The sequence below is a fragment of the Mastigoproctus giganteus genome, chromosome 10 (assembly GCF_048544385.1).
Source record: "Mastigoproctus giganteus isolate SK-2022 chromosome 10, ASM4854438v1, whole genome shotgun sequence".
In the NCBI taxonomy this organism is placed as follows: Eukaryota; Metazoa; Arthropoda; class Arachnida; order Uropygi; family Thelyphonidae; genus Mastigoproctus; species Mastigoproctus giganteus.
Window position 1 is genome coordinate 205,174,762 of NC_143584.1, and position 25,466 is coordinate 205,200,227.

The window sequence follows — 25,466 nt, forward strand, 5'->3', positions numbered from 1 at the left end:
CTTGCTCATTAAGTACTGTAAGTAAAGTACATTAATAAAGTTAGTAGCAGATAATGAAAAATGTATGGCTCATTGCTGCTTTAGTAACCCTTAGGCTCAGCAAAACAGAATCCTTCAGTATATTTTTGCCTAAAGTTGTATTTTTGTACATTTTGCTGTTCAATCTGTATGTCCAACATGATACTTTTCTTCAAAACGATCGTCAGTGACACATGGGTAAAAAAAAGCTCTTTGTGCAACACTAGCTCGACAAGTACAGGCATGTGCCCACAGTCTGCTCAGTAGTGATCAGGGAGAGTGCCTCTAGCAGCAGTTATGGAAAGTTCGCGTGGTAAATGTAAAATCTTGCACCAGTCTACGAATTAAATGATCACGCGTCGTATTGTTGTTTCGGCTTATTTTTGACATACAGGGTAGAAAAGATTCGCCATCACTGCTCTAGACTGACTATCAGTTTATATTTAAGCTTTTATAACAGCTGTGTTTTTAGATGATAGGTTAGTTTGATGTTCCTTTTGTCTCTTGTTAGACATGCGGAACCAGTATTTTTTATTTATTTTTTTGTTGCACACTGGTTTAACACTATGAAACCAGTATGCACCAAATTTGGATGTCTTAGGAGTTAAAACTGTGATGAGAGCTTGTACACATGAAATAGAATATTAACTTACGTATGGCAGTGTTAGTGAACTTTTTTTTTAAAGTCATGCTTGCTCATTAAGTACTGTAAGTAAAGTACATTAATAAAGTTAGTAGCAGATAATGAAAAATGTATGGCTCATTGCTGCTTTAGTAACCCTTAGGCTCAGCAAAACAGAATCCTTCAGTATATTTTTGCCTAAAGTTGTATTTTTGTCAAAACCAAATTTATTACATTTCTATGAAGCCAAGAAAAATGAGTGAGATCCCTTATATTCAGAATTTCTGTATCTTGAGACTTCATCCTGGAATCTGTCGAGCAACCCACAACTATGTGTATCCAGAACAAAAGGGAATATTATAATGATATTTTGGTTAGAAAACCAAGATTTAGCAGCTTTATCACTAACTAGAGTGTATTGCTAAATTTGTATACTTTCCCATAAAGTCTTCTAATCCATACCAAATCCAAGAGCTATTCCTAGAAGGGAAGGGGGGGGGGTATTTCCTTCCTTACCATGACACAGACGTATACATAAAGCAATCAGTATACAGAAAACTTTATTCAAATCTTGACCCTTTCAAAGAGGCCTTTAAATTGCCTCACCAAGACAGGTATAAAATTCAACACTACTAAAAATAGTATTGAATCGCATACAAAGTTCTATCCTGTTCAGGGTGCCTCCGTAGCCAGGTGGGAAGGAGCAGAAGTGCGTCGCACCCACTTCTTGATTAGACCGGGGTTCGAGCCCGTGACCACCAAATACGGAGGGTGTGGAAAGGTCAGTGAATAACCACCACATATTCCCGGAGCAATATGGCCTTAGTTGCTAATGCTCCTAAAAACCAAATAACAAACAACAACAACAACAAACTATCATGTTCAACAATTGAAGGAGACAGTTTGTATCTCTGTTATTTGAAGCAAAAAAAAAAAAGCAAATTTTTATACATGTGGCTGCCAATTTTGGTTTAAAAATATGTGAATCGAATATTAGTTTTCAAATGATATTGTATTCAAAAACTTCACGTGCTATTTCATTAACTAGTAATCACCATATATAAAACACACAGAAGTTTAAATGTATTTATTAGTGAATCAGTGATGAACATAATGAAATCAAACTTTTATTTCAAGCATTTCATTACCTTACATTTTACTAATAAACACAACCGGTCCATCAGATTTATAATTCTCCTATTTCACCTGTCATTCTGGATGATATAATTACCTGACTGCTGCTTGGTATCTAGAATTTGAACTTTCTGAAATGGTACATATGGGACAGTCCATAATAGTGCAGTTATGCCAGTGGGAAAGGATCTTTTGTGAAGTCACACAGTGCGGAACTGGACATGAGGTTCCAGCTTGGCAGGAACTCATGTGGTTAAGTACATTTCTCATTCTTCGACATAGAGGAACAGAACACAAACGTGATTCAGTATTATCTGCTGGTATATGTTGGCACTGGAGGGCATGCAAGAGAACACGGAGCTGAGTGTTTATCATTTTTTGCCTCTCTTGAGTTGCATTATATGGTAAGCAATTAAAATCTTCTGATACCACAGGGAGAAGTGCTTCTTTTTTCTAGGAAGAAATTGAAAGATAAATAATGAAAAAAAAAAGTATTTATTTCTAAATAAATTCATTGCAATCATATGTGACTTGCAAATAGCACATGAAAAGATAAATAAAATTTTAAGTGAAAAAAACTTAGTGCATAGCTTACCCCAAAGTATTCTGAGATATCATGTAGAAAATCTTGCAGCCTGTTTGAAGTTACTTTCAATTCTTCTTTCAGTTCTTTAATTTCATTACGTAACTCCTGAAATGTATACGAGTATATTTAAAAGCAGACAAATTAAAATATATAAAAATAAATTTATAATTATTATTATTACAATTCAGTGAATAATTTTTACAGAAAAAAAAATGCTGCAAAGTCCTTTTCCTTTTATGTGCCTTTTATACATAGCCACTACAGATCACCAAACATAAAATTATCTGTGTTTTAGAGGACTGAAAATTACCTAAATTCAGTAGCAATTTTAAATTCTAGAGCTAGGGTTCGATTAATGGTTTAGCCCCACTGGTTGCACTCATACATTACACTGATTTAAGCTAAGCTAATTCCATCAAGTGCAGTTTTTAATGCAACCACATACGTGCTGTGGCCGAAATATGTGGCTGGAGTACAAATTCACATGTCATCATATCATCTTATCCCTCCCCCCCAACATCTTTAGAATTAATTCTAATATTGGTGTATACTGGTCTTGTGTTATTAAGTTTATGTTAACATAGAACTTAACACTAGATATCAAGGAAGGAAAATCATTAAATTCAGAAATACAGCATAGTATAGTAGATATAACTTTTGTTATATCTACTCTTTCAGATATGCTGGGATAAGTAACAATAATCTGGTTTGTTCAAAAAAGTTACCATATAGTGTATTTCTGATCCACATATTTCAGTCTGTATGAGGCGAGTTGATGTCTTCCGTGATAAGATAATTATATATACTAGCCCAATCAATATGCCTAAAGAGATTTTGGTCATACTCCTCAGAGTGATGTAGACAATAACAAACACCCACTATCATCTTCCCTACATGTATGTCACTTCATATCACATAGACTCAACATCTGCATTATCTTGATCTGACCCAGGGGAACATTTCTGTCATCTTTAGGCAGTTCTTAATCAGAAGCATCAGTCCCTAATATCCCTTGAGCACACAATATTCACTGCAACAAAATTCTTCATCTCACATCTCCAAGTCAGATGACCAGTTGCACAGGATCTATGGCAAAGTTTTCCAAAGGATAAAAAGGTTCCTTTTGATACTCTTGCCACCAATAGGTAGCCTGTTTTGCCTTGTTTCTGATATTCCCCATCCTATGTTAACTTAATGAAGTTGTTATGCCTGCTTAGTTTATGAAAATAGGGATAAGTTAATAAAAATATTTTTATTTCTAATTTGCATTTAAAAGAAGACAATGCACCTGCTCAGCAATATGATATTTCATGAAATAATCAAGTGTCATTGATCACAGTTTATCGTGCCTGCAGTGCACTATTTGTGGGGTTGATTGCACAAAATGCTCGCAAACATCATGCATGCATCATTATATCTGATTCCAGTCCACAAAAGATCTCCCCATCCTATAATGAAATTCCACTACATCCAGAAAATATTTTTCATGAATATTTCCTATCTACTCTCCAACAACCTTTTACATTTTAATAGAAACAAATTCTCCAAGGTAAAATCAAACTCTATATAGTTAGATAAATTTTGTTAATATGCAACATTCATAATTAATCCCATCTCACCCAGTATCTAATAAATAACAAAGTTTCTGTTTTGCATTTATCACAATACATGTATAAACCTACATCATATTTTTCACTTCTAAATTCTCAAACTTACTATAGTTTCTTCATTTCTACAGGGATTGCATGCACCAGTTTCCTCATAACACCCGAAAGCACTATCCCTGTTCAGATCTGTATAAGTAATTTCAGTTTGAGAGGCCACAGACTTGACTACTATTTTCTCACAGGACTCCTCATGGAGCTGAAACAAAGGCAAATTGAATACAATCAATTTAAAATTCATTATCTTTTCCTATAACATAAATGACATCATAGATTAAAATAACACGTAATGCAAGAGGTAACAATGATGTTGCAGCTATTAAACAACCTCTCTTGTAAAATACTTCAAGCAAATCTTGTTTCTTGATCTATTTAAGGTATTTCTAGTAATGATGTTTATTATTTGGTTTTTAGGAGCATTAGCAACTAAGGTCATATTGCTCCGGGGATATGCGGTGGTCATTCCCTGACCTTTCCGCATCCTCCGTATTTGGTGGTCATGGACTCGAACCCGGGTCTAATCAAGAAGCGTGTGCTATGCACTGCTGCTCCTGCCCACCTGGCTACGGAGGCGCCTCTAGTAATGAATATTTACATATCATTACAGATAATATTTAGCAGAATCTAGACCAGTGGTTCCCAACCGGTGTGCCGCAACCCTTTAATATTCGTCTTTTAACTTAGTGTGACTTGAGTGACAAAAGATTGGGAACCACTAATCTAGACAACTGTTTGATTACTGAAAATAGACTGGAAAAAATTATCATGCTTGCATATGAAAAATGTATGAGGAGTTAATGAGATTTTTCATGATATTAAGAGAAGCATCAAGACAGATTTCCAAGTCCTTATCTATTGCAATAGGCTTTTCTCTGGACTCATAAGATTGGAGTTGTACAAATGCATCTAGATTACAAAGGTAGCTCCAAGGGAGAAATGGATAATTACTGACCAGTGTGTTTAATAATTGTGGCACAAAATTATAGAATTCATGATCAAGGTATACTGCAAGTTTTCCTTGACAGAAATGAAATTATACAAGACATACAGCATGGGTGTTTTAAACAAAGTTGTGTCCAACTAGTTTGAAAGCTGTTATGAGGTTATCAAAAAACAACTGAATGCAAAGAATAAATTTGACATATTATAATAAGGCTTTTGATACTGTCCACATGAACACCTTTTGTATAAATTGAAACATGTGCAATTGTTTTTAGACTGACAGAAAAAGCAGATTACACAATCTTTGGCGAAGGGTGCAAAGAAAAACAGCAAAGCCTTCTTTACTTATGTAAACACTAGAAGGAAGGAGATGAAGAAAATTGGTCCACTCAATATCAATGGTTTGACCGTTGATATTTTTCAGGTTGCTGACAAACTGAATGAGCATTTTTCATCTACATTCATACATAAGGAATTCTTTAGAAAAGGGGATACTGGAAGTTAATCAAACTCTAACGAGAAGCTAAATGACTTTCTAAAAACTGAAAGGAAAGTGGAAGAAAAATCATTGAAGCTGAACATAAAAAATGCACCTGGGGTGGATGGGATCTATCCAATCATATTAACAGAGGGAGTAAAGGAGATCCCTATGGACTGGAGATGTGCAAATGTATCCTCAATTCATAAAGGGGATCAAAAGGAAACATGAGTAATTACAGACATGTTAGCTTAACATCTGTTCCAGGGATAATAATAGTCACTGGTTAAAGAAGTAATGCAGGACAATCTGGACAGAATTGCAATTATACTGCAGTCATGTATTTGATAAGGGGTAGTCTTGTCTAAACAATATGATAGGTTATTATGATGTAGTTTAATAATTTACATCATAACCTATCATATTTAGACCAAGGAACTGGATGCAAAAATTTATTTTGACATCATATACTTTGAATTCAAGAAGGCTATTGATACTGTTGCACAAAAAAGACTGCTGTATAATCTGGAGCAATGTGGCATTAAGGGCAAGTTACTGCTATGGATGAAGGAATAGTTAAGAGGAAGAAGACAGCGAGTGGTTATCAATGGGCACTCCTCTTTGTCACCTAATGTTATCAGTGGCATTCCCCAGGGTTCAGTGCTGGCCCATTTTAGTTTTCAATATTTATTAATGATATTGATGAAGGTACATCAGGCTTATTATCAGAGTTTGCAGATGATATAAAGGTTGGCAGGGTGGTTAATGACAGTAATCAGGGTGAGCTACTGCAACAAGATCTAGGAAAATTTGGTCAATAGTTACTCTGAGATTACTGCATATGGGTAGCAGTAATCGCAGAGTAACTATTGACCCAGCTTGGTTTGGCCTTGAATTCCGCAGCTCAGCTGGAAATAGCAAGCAGTACATGCTTGCTCATGAAAAATTATGTTCATTCTTTATTAAACAGCAGCCCTCATATAATTAATGAAGCACCAAAGGCAAAATGTCCCATGTTATGAGGTCCTCATTTCCCAGTTTCATCACTTCACTTGCATGTGTCTTCCATTTTTCTTTGGCAAAAAAATAAAGAACAACCTGTATGAATATAATTTCTCTATCAGTCATAAATGGAATGTCTATCAGGAAGCTGTTTTTAATGTTATATGATAAAACTTTGTTGAATTGTTGAATGTGCATTTCAACTATTCAAAGAAAAATGCACTGCATATATCTATCTACCCTTTTGCTCCATCAAACATAACCATGTTGTTCTTTACAATTATATATGCACTAACTACCAGAAAAACTCATAACTAATAGGTCACCAACAAAAAAACAAGAACCATGGTCTCTCATTCAGTGCTTGCTATGTTTTACTAAGTTCAATATCCACTTAAGTTATAGGCATAAAAAGTTGTCATATTACTGAGTTATCCTGCATATGGAATTCTGTTTTTTGGAATGATTTCATTAAGTTTTTACTCATTAATTTACTGACATTCATTTGACTGAAAGTTTGACTGGCATGAATCACAATGCATGCCAAGCAAGCAGCATCTGTCAGTTAGACTGATATGCAAAGTATAACAAATCAGCAAGAATAATGAGAAACATGATATTTTCAAAAGGAGAGAAAGCTTTCCGTGGCTCATTTAATACCAATCAATGAACATTATTAGCATAATTGGCAGCTGATAATTACCAGTGCTGGATCCAACTCTGTTGAGGCATTTGTATGTTTCCCATTCAGTATTTCAGATTAGGTGTACCATGCCCACCATTTGTTTCATTAGAGTATAAGCAGTGTGTATAAAACACAACTTTCCAACATGCCAATATTTTGAAATCATTAAAAAATGATGTAATGGTAAATTTCCATTCTTGTATTCATATGAACTGCATTAATAATATTGGTATTTTTTTTTTTTTTAACTCAAAAGTTAACCTTAATTCCATTCCATACTGTGGCAGACAGAGACCAGGAGAGGGAAAGACAGATTAATAATAATGTACTACTTCCATATTGATGGATAGTAGCAATCGGTACTGGTATATGTGTTTAAAGACACAAAGGTAGCTGAGGCCAGTGGCAACCATCCCTTTCTGTAAGTTAGGAATAATATAAAAATACCATCAATTTTTACAAGGAGTGCGAAGTTATTACCAGTTATTAATGCAAAGCTTGCTCAAAAACTTACATGGAGTTGACTTCTTTGAAACTCCTTTCCACATAAACAACAAACTAAAAGCACATTTGGACATTCCTTTTCATTATGCCAATTGATATCCTTACGAAATAGTTTTCCACAGCACAACTCGCATTTGACTTTCTCAAAATCACACTCTTTTTCATGGTCCTAAAAAAATCAAAAATAAAAATTAGCTGTAAATAAGACTCAATAAGGTTTGACAATGTAATCATGCATACATGCACATCATCAAATATAATTCAAACTGAACTAGAATTTAATAGAGAAACACAAAACAGGTAATGATATTGTTATCCCAGATGCATAAAAGTTTCAAAACCAGTATTTGTTTTCTTATGTCATAATGTATTACATTTTGTTTAGAATTCTGAAACAATAACATCATTGATTTTTATGCAAAAAATAATAACACACTTGCCTGAATGTCTTTTTGCAAAAATATTCCTTTACAATTAGGACATATCACTTCTTTCTTTGAGCACTCCCCATTTATGTGGTCTTTCAGGTTCTTACGAATCATCCAATCAGTGCAGTGGGTACAGCTGATAACTTCAAAATCACATCTCATTTCGTGCATCTATGAAGATAGTAACAAGATACCATGAGGATAGTTCAGAGGGAAAATTATTTACTTCAAGATATTAGAGAAATAGAAGATACAGTAAATGTACATATTCAGCACTGCTGTGTTCAAAAAAGACACTCAAGTCAATCTTATTTGGTCCCACTTTTATAGTCTCTCTTTCTCTTTCTGCAGTTGACATCATTATGATAAACACTGTGGAAGTCTGAAGATTCATTAAGGCAATGATTCCATACTCAAAAGAACACTTCTTTCTTAATGCAAAAAAAAAAAAGAAAGAAAAAGTTGGAAACTGAAATCCCTTCTCCAGTAATATTTTCATTTTTGGAAACCACTAGAAGTTAAGAGAAGCAGCAGGCAGACAAGTGATACTTGACAAATAAATGATATACAGTGAACCCTTAGAACTTACACATACACTTAGAACACAAATAAATAGAAAATTTAATGATATAGGTAGTTCTGATGAAATAAATAAGAAAAAATATCACTGTAGAGCCTTTATTTAAAAACTATAAAAAGACAATACATTTATCCATCGATAGAAGACTCAGAAGTTGTACAGCACATTCTTGATTTACTGGGACCTGATTAACCAGGACACTTCAAAACTCCAAAGTAAAAAAACATATACATCCACCGGAAACCATAAAATTCAAGTAATAAATAGAATAGGTATAAACAGATGTTTTGCAAGTCATAAAGCGACATTATAAGTCGGGAGATGTTGGTACCTATTATCCCACAATCCCTGCCATTAAAAAAAAAAACCACAATGTTTAGTTTGTTTTAGTATGTCACGTGGATTGTGTTCTGTTGCACCACAAAAAGACAAATTTTGTTTTGTTATTTATGTCATTTTTTATAGTAAATATTTTTTTTGTTTAGAAATCACAAAAATGATGGGTAAACGCAAAAGAGTTGTGCTTTCAATTGAACAAAAAACTTGAAATTATTCAAAAGTTTGAAAACGGTGCATCCGTTAAATCTTTAATAAACCATTATAATGTTGGTAACCAAACTATACACAACATCGTAAAAAACAAAGGGAAGCTATTAGATTTTGCGGCACACCTGATAGCATTAAAGGCATGATTATTAGAAAAATGATGAAAGAGTTTACATACAAAGACCTCGACATGCCAATGGTGTTGTGATTCAGCCAATAATTATAAACCCATAATATATAAAATATGTTAACTTATTTATTATTTTTTTTTTTCTTTGTTAGTTGTTGGCGCATTGGCTTCTGTGGCCATAATGCACCTCCCAAGGTTTTTTTTTGCAGTACTCTGATCCAAGCCCGAGGCAGGATTTGAACGCACGACCTTTTGGTTGCCAGGCAGGCATTTTACCCACCCAGCTAGCCCGGTCAGCATGTTAACTTATGTGCATATATATGTATAAAGAAGTATGCAAATGAAGTGATATAAGCAATAACCCTCATCTGACTCAGCTTAAACAACATTACTGAAAAACATGCAAGATAATGTGATGTATGGCCTACATCACATTATCTTGGCCTACATCACATTATCTTGGCCTCTATTAACTGGATAGATATCTCACAGAGAGTGAATACAATTGAATTATGATATACCTTTAAAACATTAATCACAGAAGCCTTGACTGCTTATATACCAATAAAAAAATACTCCACAAGGAGGACACCAAGTTGGATGAATAATGAAGTTTCCAAATTACTTGAGCAGAAAAAGACGGCATGAAAAAGGTACAAAGCAATAAAATGTACTGAAGCCTACAAATTGATCTATAATAATGGATCTGGCTGGCAAAGGCAGATTATGAGAAATAGCTGGCAAAGAGAGCAAAGTGGGGGGGATAAGGAATTCTTCACATATATAAATGCAAAGAAGGGAAGGACAAACCAGATCGGACCCCTTATGTAATGGATGTGGGATAGTATTAGATACCTCAGCTAAAGTTGCAGATGAACTCAACAGTTACTTTCCATTGATATTTACAGAAGAAAAACCCTTCACATAAATAAGAAATTATGGGAGTGAAGTAGAAAAAAATGTAATTAATGATGTTGAAATTTCACATGTTTATTTAATGAAAAAACTTTCGAACCTACGGGCCAGTAAGGCTCCTGGGCCCCCTATAACCTTAATCTTATAAACCCTATAATCTTAAGGGAGGCGGCAAGGGAGTGCATTGAACCATTGAGGCTAATTATGAGAGTATCACTGGACTGTGGAGTGATTCCATTGGATTGGAAAAGTGCCAATGTATCTCCAATCCATAAAGGCGGTTGTAAGAGTGAAGTGGGAAATTACTGGCTGGTTAGTCTAACTTCAGTAGTAGGGAAAATCATGGAGACAATGATCAAAGTTGGAATTCAGTATCACTTAGGTAGAAATGGAATTCTGAAGGATACTCAGCATGGTTTTGTAAAGGGAAAATCATGTTTAACTAATCTGGTTAGCTATTTTGACAGGGTCACTCAAGAGCTGGACTTTGGGAATAATTTCAACAAAGCATTTCACTCAGTCCCACATGAGTGGTTACTTTATACGCTGGAACAGGTTGGAATTACAGGGAAAGTCCTTAGATGGATAGCTGGATGGCTTCAGGGAAGGAGGCAGAGGTTTGTGATAAATGGTTATTCCTCAGATTGGGTTGATGTAAAGAGTGACGTTCCCCAAGGATCAGTATTAGGACCACTGTTGTTTTTAATTTTCATAAACAACATCGATGAAGGGATAGAGGGCGTGATGTCTAAATTTGCAGATGATGTAAAGATTGGTAGAGTAGTTAATGATTGCCGCCAAGCAGAGCTTCTTCAGAATGACCTAGATCAACTTCAGAGATGATCAGAAAAATGGCAGCTATGCATTAATCCAGCAAAGTGCAAAGTATTGCACTTGGGAATAGTAACCACAAAATAACTTATGCACTTGGTGGAGTTGAACTAAAGCCAGTAGTGGAGGAAAGGGACTTGGGTATTACGATGTGGTCAGATATGAAGTTCTCCGAGCAGTGTAGACTGGTTGCAAGGAGGGCCCATAGTGTCCTATCGATGATTTATCGAACAATCGCTAGTAGAGATAAGGACGACATACTCCCATTACATAAAACTATTGTTAGACCACACTTGGAATACTGTGTTCAAGTATGGAGACCGCACCTAAAGAAAGACATTCTTCTTAAAAGGTCCAAAGACGGGTAACTCGCCTGGTGTGATCGGCAAAAGGGCGTCCATATGAAGAAAGAATTCGAATATGTGGGTTGCAGAGCTTCGAAACTAGGCACCTTAGAAGAAACTTGATTGAGGTGTTTAAGCCTCTGAGAAGCATAAGCAAAATGAATTGAATAAGGATGAAAAATTTTCATGGTTATAAATGATTCTAGAACTAGGGGGCCATAATTTCAAGTTACGGGGGGAATTGTTTAGACTGGATTGCAGGAAGTTTTATTTAAGCCAGCGAGTTATAAATTACTGGAATAAGTTACCTACATGGGTGGTAGAGGCTGACAGTCTGAGGAGGCATCCAGACCTGTATACAGTACTCAAGGTGTGGCCTTACCATTGCCTTATACAAGGGGATAATCACCTCCTTATCCCTGTTAGAAAAATTCCTGTATATCATTGACAAGACACCACAAGCTACTCTTTCAGACTGTCTGCACTGCTCAGAAAACTTCATACCTGCCTGTACAATTACCCCAGGCCCTTTTCATTCGCTACACTGTCAGTGTAGAACCACACAGTTGATACGTTACTCTGGGGTTACTGCTTCCCATATACAGTACTTTACATTTGTCAATGTTAAACTTCAGTTGCCACCTCTCAGACCATCTACTTAACTTTTCTAGATCCTGTTGCAGCAGCATGCTGTCATTAACAACCCTGCCAACCTTCGTATCGTCTGCAACCTTGGACAATAAGCCTGATATGCCATCATCAATATCATTTATAAATACAGAAAACAACAATGGACCCAACGCTGAACCCTGAGGGACTTCACTAATAACATTAGTCGACGAAGAGCAGTGTCCATTGATTACCACTTTCTGTCTTCTCCCACTCAATTCTCCCTTTATCCATAGCTGCAATTTGCCTCCACTGCCACACTGCTCCAATTTATGCAGCAGTCTTCTATGTGCAACAGTATCAAAAGCCTTTTTAAGATCCAAATATATGATATCAAAGTTATTCCCTGCATCCAGGGAATCATAGTATCGACTTAACAAAACCATACTTGCTCAGGTTAAGGACCTGACGAGGCATAGATTCAAACTGAGTAAAGACAGTTGCAGAATAGATGAGGGGAAGTTTGTCTTTAGCCAGCGGATTCACCTCTTCGGAGTTGACTGCTGGAACAGACTTCCATCTGTTGTTGTGGAAGTTGATAGCTTAGATAAATTTAAGGCTGAACTAGAGAAATATTTGGAGTGACCAGATGGGTAAAATGGAAAGAGTTTGTTTGTTTTTTGTTTTTTTGGCTGATGCTGTATAAATTTGCTTTCTTGCATGATAATACCTCAACTAATGCTAACCGGAGAAAATAAAAAGACACTCTTTTCATATTTTTTTTTTTTTAACAATTTCCATTAAGTTTCATTATCCAAACTTACAGTTTGACACACTAAAACCTACAATTTCTCTCTCCCTGTGTGTGTGTGTGTGTGTGTGTGTGTGTGTGTGTGTGTGTGTGTGTGTGTGTGTGTTTTAAAAGCTACATAATCTGAATTTTATGATACAAACTTTTCACAAATACTTACACAAAGTTCACCTCTTCGGAACTCTATTCCGCAAAAGCGACACATTGAAATCACTTCTGGACATTCCTCACTGGTGTGTTTCATATAATTTTTGCGCATTACACTCGAAGAACATAATTCACATTGAACTTCACCATACTCGCACACATTTTTGTGTTCCTAAAAAACAAATAAATACATATAGATAAAAAATAACTGAAAAAAACTATATATTATCTATAACTATTTCTAAACACTTTTATAAAAGTTGTACTGCTGGAAAAAGTTAAGCATGCTTACATTAAATCTGAAATTGAACACATTCATAAAGTAACTGATGTAGGTGAAAAAATTTACAAAACTTTTAGATATGGAATACACACAGCAAGAATATATCCAGCTCCTTGACATAACATGGCAGTCTTGGCAATGCACTCTTGCAACAATCTGGACTTCCACTAGTTGATCTGGATATCTCCTAGAGAGATACCAATAGATTCAGTCCAGTGGATTAGCAGCCAGCATGTGAAACTGTTTTAAGGCTGTAACCTCAAAAGACATGACCCATAATACACAACAGAAGAAATGGGGAGATACTTTTCTTTGGAGACCAAACATAGTTTTCACCATGCCTCCGATAAGCAAAGTGGTGATATGGCACAGGTGATGAGATCATCAACCACCTAGCATTGCCTTGTGACAAAGAGGATTGACCATTCCTCTGTGTGGTGCATGTGCCACACCTTAATCCCTACTTATGTTTCTTCACATCTGCACGGTCACCTTCAGTATAACAAGTGCAGTTTTTGACCTTGCATACCCAGGATTACAAAGTCCCACCATTGTGAAAGTGTAAGTAGAGGATCTAGTTTTCACTGAATAATCAGACACTTCTAAAATCCAATCCACTCAGCTCACAAATCAGTCCTGATTTTCACTTCCATCAGAATTTTAGACTCCTAGGTAGCAGTCCTAGCTGTTGTTACTGGAGAAATTTCAGCAACAAACCTAAGGACCATAGCATTGAGTTTGGATATAGAATTGAATTTCTATGTAAAGAAATTCTTTAAAATGATGAAACAATACATAAATTTCAATGAAACATATATCTGAAAAGTGTACCAAGTTTAATGGGATCTATGGAAAGATATAACCTCTTCTGAGAACAAGATTATGTCAAAGCCTAGGGCCATAGATGACTAGGCACCTGCAAGGAGATCTGATTGACTGTTTAAAGCATTGAATGGACTGAGTAAGCTGAATATTAATGGCATTCTTATACTTACTGAGACTACGCACAAGTGAAGGGCATAAATTTAAGTTAAGGAAGGATGATTGTTAGATAGATGTGCAGAAGTTTGCCTTCAGCCAGTGGGTGGTTGATTGTTGGAACAGGCTTCCATCTGTTGCTGTCGAACTGGATGGGTTGAATAAATTCAAGGAAGAACTAGACAAATTCTTGGAGGGTACGGATGGGTGAACTGTGTAGGTTTTTCTTTTTTTGGCTGATGCTATATAAGCTTGCTTTCTTGCAAAATTTTCCATTACTTCTACTACAACTGCAACCTTAACTGCACAAACTAGGTTATTTAAATTACCCTAACCTGTGATAATTATCAAGAACCTAGTTTTGATAAAATTCACTTTCTGTATGCCAAACCTAAACTACAGTGAATTCAGAAATTCAATATTAATTAAATTCTTGTTCTTTGCACTTTACATATCATGTCGATGCCTAACAGATTCTCTGCATCCCTATGTCATATTTCCAGGATATACATACATGTTTCTATGTATGTATTTAATGATACACCGCAGAACAGAAATTACACTGTTGAGAAAGAAGGCAGAAGCCTTTGAAAGCTTCAGTTAGTATTTTAGCGCTTTTAACCTAGTATATTTTATTGCATTTTAAATTCGGCATTTTATTATTATCCTGTATATCACAGTTGTTTTATTTTAAAATTACTATCAGTAATATTTTGTTTGTAAATAATTTATTGTAAATATTAAATATTTTAAAAATTTGGGTTTTTCGTCTTTCGTTTTATTCCATGGTTGGTGGAAAACACTAAAAATCATAGTATGAGTATACCCAACCCCAGAGGCCTATTTGAAGAAATGTTTCTATGTATTTATGTTGCAGAGATGTAGATGTGACCTGATACATCAGTTGGATCAGGAGGCCAATCAAGATGGTTGACCTCCAAATTTGACTGACCTCAATCCAATTGAAAACCTGTGGGTTATTTTGGAATGGGAGGTAAGGCCTATGGATATGAAACCATATGCCTTACTTCCCACCACCAACTGTCATCTATTCCGACACTGTGGAAAGCCTTGCAGGTAGCATTGCTGCAGATCCCTATGCACTTCTTCAGACATATAGTGGAGTCAATGCTTAGGCAAATAGCAGACACTATCTATGTGAATGGCGGCCCAACACAGTATTAGGTAGGTGGTCATAATTCAGTGATCACTTAGCTTAAATTTTTAAAATAAGCAGGAATAATCCACCTTATTTCATACAGCAAACCATATAGCATAAAAACTATATGGTCTATGAAATAAATTGAGGAATTAAGGACTGTTTTTATCCTCAGTGTTAAAATAACTTGCCATAGCAGTGCCTTACATTTTAAACAAATAAACAGAATACATGGTGTTATTTGTTTAAAAGCAGTGCTTATCAAGGCAAGTCATGGCTAAGGAAGTTGTTTTATCTTGAATATTAAAATTATAGCATTTACTTATAGCAACTGATATCCTGCAACCAAAAAACACAGAGGGGAAAATTATAGTTCTCAAGTTACAAATCTATATCATAATCAATATTAGCCTTTATTATAATGAAAGTAATGGAAGAAGAAGTCTTGCCCCCCCTATTTTCATCCCCTAGAGTTCAAGAGGCTCAAGTGCAAGAATTAATGTTGGGGTAAAGGACAGCCAGGAGAAGTTCCTGCCTAGATTAGGGAGGGCGGTGCCCTTTGTTGGATTTTGAGGCCGTTTTCAGTCTAGGACCTTGGTGCATTGTAACCACTGTATCCCTTGAATGACTCGCCTTAGTATTAGTATTAGTAATGGCCGCATGGTGCAAGAAAGCTTATGCTGCACCAGCCAAAACAAAAAAATAAATAAACGAATAAAACAATGATAGAAAAAAAATTATAATTAATAAAAGAAAAGGAAATTAAACCTATCATCCTATGCACTTCCCCCACCCGAAGGTACTACCAGATGACCTTTGAATTTCCCCAAACAGTCAGCCTCTACCACCCATGTAGGCAACTTATTCCAGTAATTTATAACTTGCTGGCTAAAATAAAACTTCCTGCAGTCCAATCTAAACATTTCCCCCCCGTAACTTGAATTTATGTCCCCTAGTTCTAGCATAATTTATAATCTTGAAAATTTCGTCCTCATTCATTTTACTGATGCCTCTCAGAGCCTTAAACACCTCAATCAAATCTCCTCTAAGGTGTCTAGTTTCCAAACTCTGCAACCCACATATTCGAAGTCTTTCTTCATAAGGATGCCCTTTTGCCGATCTAACCAGGCGAGTTACCCTTCTTTGCACCCTTTCAAGAAGCTCGATGTCTTTCTTTAGGCGCGGTCTCCATACTTGAACACAGTATTCCAAGTGTGGTCTAAAAAAAGCCTTATATAATGGGATTATTACGTCCTTATCTCTACTTGCAAAAGTTCGATAGATCATCGATAGGATACCATGGGCCTTCCTTGCAACTTGCTTACAATGCTCAGAGAATTTCATATCTGACCGTATCGTAACACTCGAGTCCCTTTCCTCCAGTACTGGGTTTAGTTGAACTCCACCAAGTGAATAAGTTATTTTGGGATTACTGTTTCCCAGGTGTAATACCTTACACTTTGTTGGATTAAAGCATAGCTGCCATTTTTCTGACCATTCCTGAAGTCTATCTAGGTCTCTCTGAAGAAGCTCAGCTTGACAGTGATCATTAACTACTCTACCAATTTTAGCATCTGCAAATTTAGACATCACGCCCTCTATCCCTTCATTGATGTTGTTTATGAAAATTAAAAACAACAGTGGTCCTAATACTGATCCTTGGGGAACCCCACTTCTTACATCAACCCAATCTGAGGAATAGCCATTTATCACAACCCTCTGCGTCCTGCCCTGAAGCCATCCTGCTATCCATCTAAGGATTTTCCCAGTGATTCCAACCTGTTCCAGCTTAAAAAGTAACCACTCATCTGGGACTGAGTCAAAAGCTTTGCTGAAATCCAAATAAACAATGTCGAAATTATTCCCTAAATCCAGCTCATGAGTGACCCTTTCAAAATAGCGAACCAGATTTGTTAAACATGATTTTCCCTTTACAAAACCATGCTGAGTATCCTTGAGAATTTCAATTCGATCCAAATGATCCTGAATTCCACCCGTGATCATTGCCTCCATGATTTTCCCTACCACTGAAGTCAGACTGACAGGTCAATAATTTCCCACTTCACTCTTAGAGCCACCCTTATGCATGGGAGATACATTAGCACATTTCCAATCCAAGGGATCTCCCCAGAGTCTAGTGATGCTCGCATAATTAGCCTCAATGGTTTAGTGCACTCTCTTGCCGCCTCCCTTAAGATTATAGGGTGGCTCTAAGAGTGAAGTGGGAAATTCCATCAACTCCAGGAGCCTTACTGGCCTGTAGGCTCGAAAGTTTTTTCATTAGATAATCTTGTGAAATTTCAATATCATTAATTACATATTTTTCAACTTCGCTCCCACAATTTCCCATTGCCACAAAAGGTTTTTCATTTGTAAATATCGATGCAAAATAACTGTTGAGTTCATCTGCAACGGCAGCTGGTGTATTTAATACTATCCCCTTTCCCTTACGTAAAGGTCCGATCTGGTTTGTCCTGCTCTTCTTGGCATTTATATATGTGAAGAATTCCTTATCCCCCCTCTTTGCTCTGTTTGCTAGTGATTTCTCATAAACTGCATTTGCCTGTCGAACCTTTTCTGTGGCTCTATTACAGATAATCTTGTAGCTGTTATAGGCTTCAGTACTTTTTATTGCTCTGTAACTTTTCCATGCCACCTTTTTCTGCTCAAGTAATGTGGCAACTTCACTATTCATCCAACTTGGAACCCTCCTTGTGGAATATTTTTTAATGGTAAATATGCATTGAAGGCATCTGTGATTAATGTTTTAAAAGCATACCACAATTCAATTGTATTCATTCTCTGTGCGATATCTACCCAGTTAATAGAGGCCATGTAGTACCTTAAGGCATCGTAATTTCCTTTTCTGAAAATAAAACCCATTCCTTTGCCTTTTACTACTGCTACCTCTCTCATCATCATCCACCGTAGAACTCCCTGATCACTTCCTGCTACTGGTTCCTCTTCTGTCAGCCCTGTTATGTAATCTGATTCATGGGTGATGATGTGGTCTAGGATATTCTTTTCCCTAGTACTTTCCCTGACATGTTGATACAAATAACAGTCATCTAGTTGATTTAAAAATTTTGTTCCCCATGTTGAGTTTCCTTCCCATTTTCTCCAATCAATTAGAAGCAAATTGAAATCACCCATAATAAGACATTGATGCTTACTTGCCCATTCCATTTGCATATAGAGGCTTTCGTCATAATCTTCACAATCACCTGGTCTATAGATTACTCCTACTCGCATTATACCTTTGTTTCCAACTATCTCACACCATACAGATTCTATACTAGCATGTGAAACGTCTGAATCCGGGAAAGCTATTGTCGACTCAGGCTGCTTTTGATAAGAAGCATTACCCCACCACCCCTTCTATCCACCCTATCCTTCCTAAATACATTATACAAGCCATACTGAAACTCATCATCCCCAATTTCCAGGTGGCACCACGTCTCCGTAAGCCCTATTACGTCCGCGTTACTTGTTTTAACCAGCAGTTCGAATTAGCTCATTTTATTGACGACACTTCTAACATTACTATATAAACAATTAAGACTTACTGTTCTTGTATATTTAACAACCCTAACACAACCTTTGAAGTTTTTTTGGCTTGCTTCCCTGGCATTAGCTACCCGCTCACTTGAAATGTTTCTGCCCCCAGAACATCTAGATAATATGTCCAGTTGGGTAACAGATAAGAACTCTTGAGGTATGTGCAAGAGTTACTTTGACCAATATTATCAGATAAACGTGTGTCAGTATAAACGCTTGTCTAGAGCTGAAATATTTTGGTATAATCTTTTTTCCAATTGCAAATTTAAGCATCAGAATTACAAATACAAATTTGTTGTTTTTTTGTTATTTGGTTTTTAGGAGCATTAGCAACTAAGGCCATATTGCTCTGGAGATATGCGGTGGTCATTCCCTGACCTTTCCACATCCTCCTTATTTGGTGGTCACGGGCTCGTACCCCGGTCTAATCAAGAAGAGTGTGCTACGCACTTCTGCTCCTGCCCACCTGGCTACGGAGGTGCCAACACAAATACAAGTATTATCAACCAGGACAGTATTCATTATAAGGTGAACAATCAATAAAAGAACTCTATACTTTTATTAAAGTATACAATTAATACAAATAATAAAAAATTGTACACTTTGATTAATTTATAATAAATAAGGAAATGAATTTCTGAAAACTTACAGCTACTTCCCACCTCTCAAATTCCTTCTCACAAAAGGAACACTTCATAAGGGCTTTAGGGCAGCTATCTTGCAAGTGAGTATCGTAGTCCTTCCGGTATACTTTGGCAGTGCAGTTTCGACATGTAATTTTGTAAAATTTACAAACATTATTGTGTTTCCTATAAAAAAATATACAATAAAAAAGTAAAGACGGGTAAGTTATCTTTATAAAGAAGTCCCTTAACAGTTTCATAATTATCACTTAGATAACTACAAACATATGGCTCTAACTTACAATAAAAAATAAAAATTGTTTCATCTACTCTCACATATTGGCACAACAAAGACCAAGTTAAAACATTTAATAATGAAGATATGTATAACAATTTCTGCTTTAGTTTGGTAGTCTAAAAACTTTTCCTGTGGTCTATTAGTATTGGTAAATGATGCAAAGAAGCAAGCTTACACAGCATCAGCTCAAAAAAAAAAAAACCAAAAAAAAAACCACCCTAACTCGTTTCTTGTCCATCCTCTCTAATTATGTCTAATTCTCCCTAAACTTATTCAAACTACACATTTCCATAATACAAGCTGGTAACGATCAGTTACTCTCTGGACAAAAGAAAATTTTTGCCCATCTATCCCTCAACCATCCCTTTTTGATTTAAGTTTACATCCCCTTATGTGTGTAGTCCAAAAAAAGAATAAGAACACACCATCAGCTTTAGTCTACTCAATCCATTTAAAGCTTTAAATGCTTCAATCAGGTCTCCTTACTAGTTTCCAAGACTGCTGAAAACTGAACTCTTTTGTGATTAAGTACTTTTTGAATCATTGATAAATCTGATTTATTTTCTCTACACCCATTCCAAAAGATCCACTTCCTTCTTAAAATAAGGCTGACCTAACCTAACCTGTATGCAATACTCAAGATGTGACCTAACCACTTATACAATGGGATAATCACCACCTACTGGAAAAATTCTTGTAAATCATTAGCACAATCCCATCAGTTACCCTAGCAGCCTGTCTTCACTGCTCAGAAAACATCATGTCAGAATGTACAGTCAAAATTACTCCTAGATCTCTTTCATTCTCCACTGCCTTGAGTGTTGTACCACCTAATTCATGTTATTTTGGGATTACTACTATCCATATTACTTAAGTAGGTAGTTGAGGGTCACACAGATTGGGAAAATTCCAAGGTTAGTTCGATAGCTACCTGTGTGAGGAGGGAAACATACAGATAGGTTGTTTATTTTATTTTTATTTATATTTATTTATTATTATTATTTATTTTTTTTTTTTTTGGTCAATGCAGAAGAAGCCTGTGGCTTCCTTGCATTATACAGCTAATAACATATGCAGTATTTACATTTATCAATGTTAAACTTCAACTGTCACTTCTCAGCCCATCTACCAAATTTCTTTAGGTGTTGTTGCAGCATGGATTTGATAATGACAGGAATCATCACACCTGAGTCCAGATCAATTCATTGCAAGACAATTTGTTGTATGATAGTTTGGTACATGACAATTTTCTTTTTGCAACAATTCAGTGCATGAAAGTTTGGTGTATGAGACAGTTCAGTATATGAGACATTTTGGTGAAAGACAAATGGTAGGTATGACAATTTTGTGCATGTGTGACAATTTTGCTTTCGTAAAGGTGACTATGATGGTCTCAGACAGTTTTTAAATTCTATACAGTGGGACCAACTGATAATGTTACCAAAAGCAAATTCTAAATGGGAAGCATGCAAGTTATTAATCTTGGAAGCAACTAGGCTTTTCATATCAACTAAGAAATACTGTTAAATGTTTAGGCCTAAATGGATGCCAGATGAACTAATGAGACTCTTGGTAATCAAGTCACAAATGAGATTAGGCAAGAGAAGGCAGATTGTGAAAAATCTTTGGCAAAGGATGCAAAGAAAAACATGAAAGACTTCTTTACTTATGTAAATTCTAGAAGGAAGGAGATGAATCAGACTGGTCCACTTGACACCGGCGGTTTGATTGCTGATGAACCTGCTGATGTAGCAGACAAACTGAATGACTATTTTGCATCTACATGAGGAAGTCTGAAGGGAAGTGAAGGCCAGAAGCTTATCAAACTCTGGCAGGGAGCTAAATGATTTAGTAATAACTGAGAGCAAAGTGGAGGAGAAATTGTTGAAATTGAACATAACAAAGGTGCCTGGGGTGGATGAGATCTATCCAGTTATATTAAAGGAGGCAGCAAAGGAAATAAGCAAACCCTAAGCCATAATTATGAAAGCTTCCTTCGACTCAGAGAAAGTCCATTGACTGGAGATGTGCTCACATCTGGTGAATATGAGCTTTGCACACCCAGGAACCTGAGCTGGATGTCATCATTCTTCTCTTTCTTGTTGATTCCCTTCTACTTCTGACTCTTTTTCTCATTCTCTCTCTTTCTTTCTCTCTCTCTCTCTCTCTCTCTCTCACACACACAGAATTTTTTTTTTTTGGCTGGTGCAGCATAAGCCGCAGACATCCTTGCATCATATAACTAATAATAATAATAATAAAATGTGTCCCCAATTCAAAAAGGGTGACACAAGTAAATACCGACCTGTTAGTTTAACTTCTGTTCCAGGGAAAATATTGGAGTTACTCGTTAAAGAAGAAATGCAAGATCATCTAGAGAAGACTGCAGTTATAGTTCAGACACAGCATGCGTTTGTTAAGGGGAAGTCTTAAAAACTAATATTGATATCATATACTTGGATTTTAGGAATGCTTTTGATACTTTTGCACATGAAAGACTACTGTACAAATTGGAGCAGAATGGCATTAAAGGCAAGTTATTACAATGGATAAAAGGATGGTTGAGTGGGAGAAGGCAGAGAGTGATAATCAATGGACATAGCTCTTCTTGGCCTAATGCTATTAGTAGAGTCCCCCTTAATGTCGTAAGTCTGCACACATTACGAAAGTTGGTAGGGTCGTTAATGATAAACTACTGCAACTGGATCTAGAAAAGTTGAGCAGATGGGCTGAGAGGTGGCAACTGAAGTTTAACATTGACAAATGTAAAGTACTGCATATGTGTAGCAGTAACCCCAGAGTAATATACCAACTCGGTGGTACTACACTCAGGGTAGCAGAGAATGAAAAGAACCTGGGAGTAATTGTGCAGTCAAATATATAATTTTCTGAGCAGTGCAAACGGGCTGCAAGAGTGTCTTGTCAATGATATACAGAAATTTTGTTAGCATGGATCAGGAGGTGATTGTCCTCTTGTATAAGGCAATGGTCAGGCCACACCTTGAGTACTGCATACAGGTCTGGAGGCCTCATTTTAGGGAGGATGTAGAGCTGCTAGAGCGAGTAGAGAGAAGTGCATCTAGAGACTAGGCCCCTGCAAGGTGATTTTTTTTTTTTTTTATGTAAATCCCAAACACGAGAGGTATTAGGACCTATAATATTTAGTACCGTGCTTGGGCTGGAGGTTGAGAAGATGAAAGAAGATAAAGATATTTGTTGACATTGGACTTGAACTTCTATAGACTGTAATTTTCAGGAAATACGTATGAAGGAAGGTTGTTCCAGAAAACGGCAGTTGAATGAATAAATGAGGAAGATGAAAAGTTAGTTCTGTGAGTTTGAAGTTGGACAGTAAACGGATGTTGGCTGGTAGCGGCACGTGTTCGAAATGTTATGAAAGAGAGAGCAGGAATTATAGAAGCCAATTCAGAAGAACAGTGCTTATGGAAATATCTGTAGAAGAGGCATGCAGCAGAAACAGTACATCTATAAGACAGTGAGTGGAGAGACTCTGTTAGAGATGAATCATTAATTAACTTAACTGCCCTCTTCTGAACGGAATTAAGAAGCCTGAGAGAGGGTATTGGGGGCACCACCCCAGATGTGGGCACAATATTCCATGGTAGAGTGGATTTGCGATTTGTAAAGAGTGAACAGCTGTTTGGAAGAAAAGTAATGCTGAGAGCAAAAGAGAAAACCAAGTTTTTTTTAGATGCAGAGGAAGCAATATTTGTAATGTGCTTGTGCCAAGAGAGATTAGAAGTCAGGGTAATCCCCAAAAGAGATATATCATTTTGCCTAGAAATCGGAGTGTCACCAAAGATAAGCATAGGAGCAGAAGAATCCTTTTTGAGAGATATAAGACAAGACTGAGTTTTAGAAGGATTGAAATCAACTAAGTTGTCTCAGTTGACCACTGGAGAATTACCTGAAGATTGGCATTTAAGGAATTGGTAGCAGATTTTCGAGAAGTTGAAGCTGATTGAGCAGGACAAGGTTTCTCAAAATGGAAAGTGGAATATAATGTGCTATCATCGGCAAAACTATGGATAGGATTTCCAGTCAATGGAAGAAGGTCATTAATATACAAGAGGAAAAGAGTGGGGGAAAGAACTGAACCTTGGGGAACACCGGCATTAGTGAGAAGTTAGAAGACAGAGAGCCATCTACCATCACCCTCAGTGAGCGATCAGGGAGAAAACTGGATAACCAATTACAAAAAACAGTTAGCAAACCATAAGATGGAACTTGTTTAGAAGACCTTTATGCTAAACACGATCGAAAGCCTTTGAGATGTCAAGAGCAACTACTTGTGTTTCACCAAACTTTTCCATCGAATTAGTCCATAAATGGGTAACATAAGCCAGAATATCACCAGTGGATCGACACTGACAGAATCCATACTGGTGATCATTGATCAGATGGAAGGTTTCTAGGTAGTTTAAGAGTTAGCGGTTAATTGATTTCTCCTTTACTTTAGAAAGAGTAGAAGTAATTGCAATGGGACGATAATTGGATGGGAGAGATTTGTAACCCTTTTTAGAAACTGGCTGGATATGAGCAAATTTCCAAGCAGAAGGAAAAACCATTTGGAATAAGAAAGCAAAAAAAGGCAGCAAAGAACAGGAGTAAGTTCAGCAGCACAGCTTTTGAGAACAAGTGGAGAAATACCATCAGGACCTGGAGCTTTCTTAGCATCAAGATTCGTCAAAATCCTTCTGACATCCTTTTGACGGAAGACCACAGGAGGCATTGAATGGAGCGTGTTGGGAATGGTGGGAGGTGTTTTACCAAGATCATTAATACATGAGTTGGAAGAAAAATGGGATGCTAGCAGGTCAGCTTTATCCTTTGCTGAAGTGACAACAGAACCATCTGGTTTGGACAGAGATGGGCAAAAGCTGCGACCAATAGCTTTGGCAAGAGACCAGAATGCTCGGCTACCATTAGGGCAAGAAGCAAGTTTTCTACTCTTAGCCTGTGCAAACTCTAGTTTGGACTGATTAATAACTGCTTTACAATTGTTGCGAGGTTTGAGGTAGGCAGAAAATGAAACTGAAGAATTAGAAACAAGCCAATTATGATATGCAATGTTCTTCTCTTGAACAGCCTTAGCACATCTATTGGAAAACCAAGGCTTAGATAAAGGACGAGATTTTAAAGTGGAGTGTGGAATAAAGTTGTTGTTGTTTGGTTTTTAGGAGAATTAGCAACTAAGGCTATATTGCTCTGGGAATATGCGGTGGTCATTCCCTGACCTTTCCGCATCCTCCATATTTGGTGGTGACGGGCTCGAACCCTGGTCTAATCAAGAAGCGTGGGATAAAGGATTCCATTCCTACAAGAATAGTTTCACTGACATGATCTGAGCAGACGTTAACATCAGAAGTTTTGAAACAGTAATCCGACCAAGGAAAAGAAATCTCGCAGGTCATCCCATTTTGCATTCCTTTAACCAAACAACACGAGGTTGGGAATAGCCATGAGATAAAGGCTCCATTGGAGAAGAGACAGTCACCAATTTGTGATCTGAGGTGCCTAAAGGACTTTTCACTTCGACTGTGTCTTTAGAAGGGTTGTTCGTGAGAAAA

The 25,466-nt window shown here is 36.6% G+C and overlaps 1 protein-coding gene across 1 annotated transcript; it reads right to left on the reverse strand.

The window, feature by feature from the left end:
• Positions 1-1,842: 1,842 nt before the first annotated feature.
• On the reverse strand, positions 1,843-19,755 carry LOC150079801 (uncharacterized). Its single transcript, XM_090382833.1, has 7 exons — positions 19,604-19,755; positions 12,990-13,148; positions 8,076-8,234; positions 7,646-7,804; positions 4,077-4,223; positions 2,370-2,465; positions 1,843-2,227 (listed from the first exon to the last, which is right to left on the reverse strand). Exons 1-7 carry the CDS (start codon positions 19,649-19,651, stop codon positions 1,868-1,870), a joined length of 1,128 nt encoding a protein of 375 aa, XP_090238959.1. The 5' UTR covers positions 19,652-19,755; the 3' UTR covers positions 1,843-1,867.
• Positions 19,756-25,466: the final 5,711 nt, after the last annotated feature.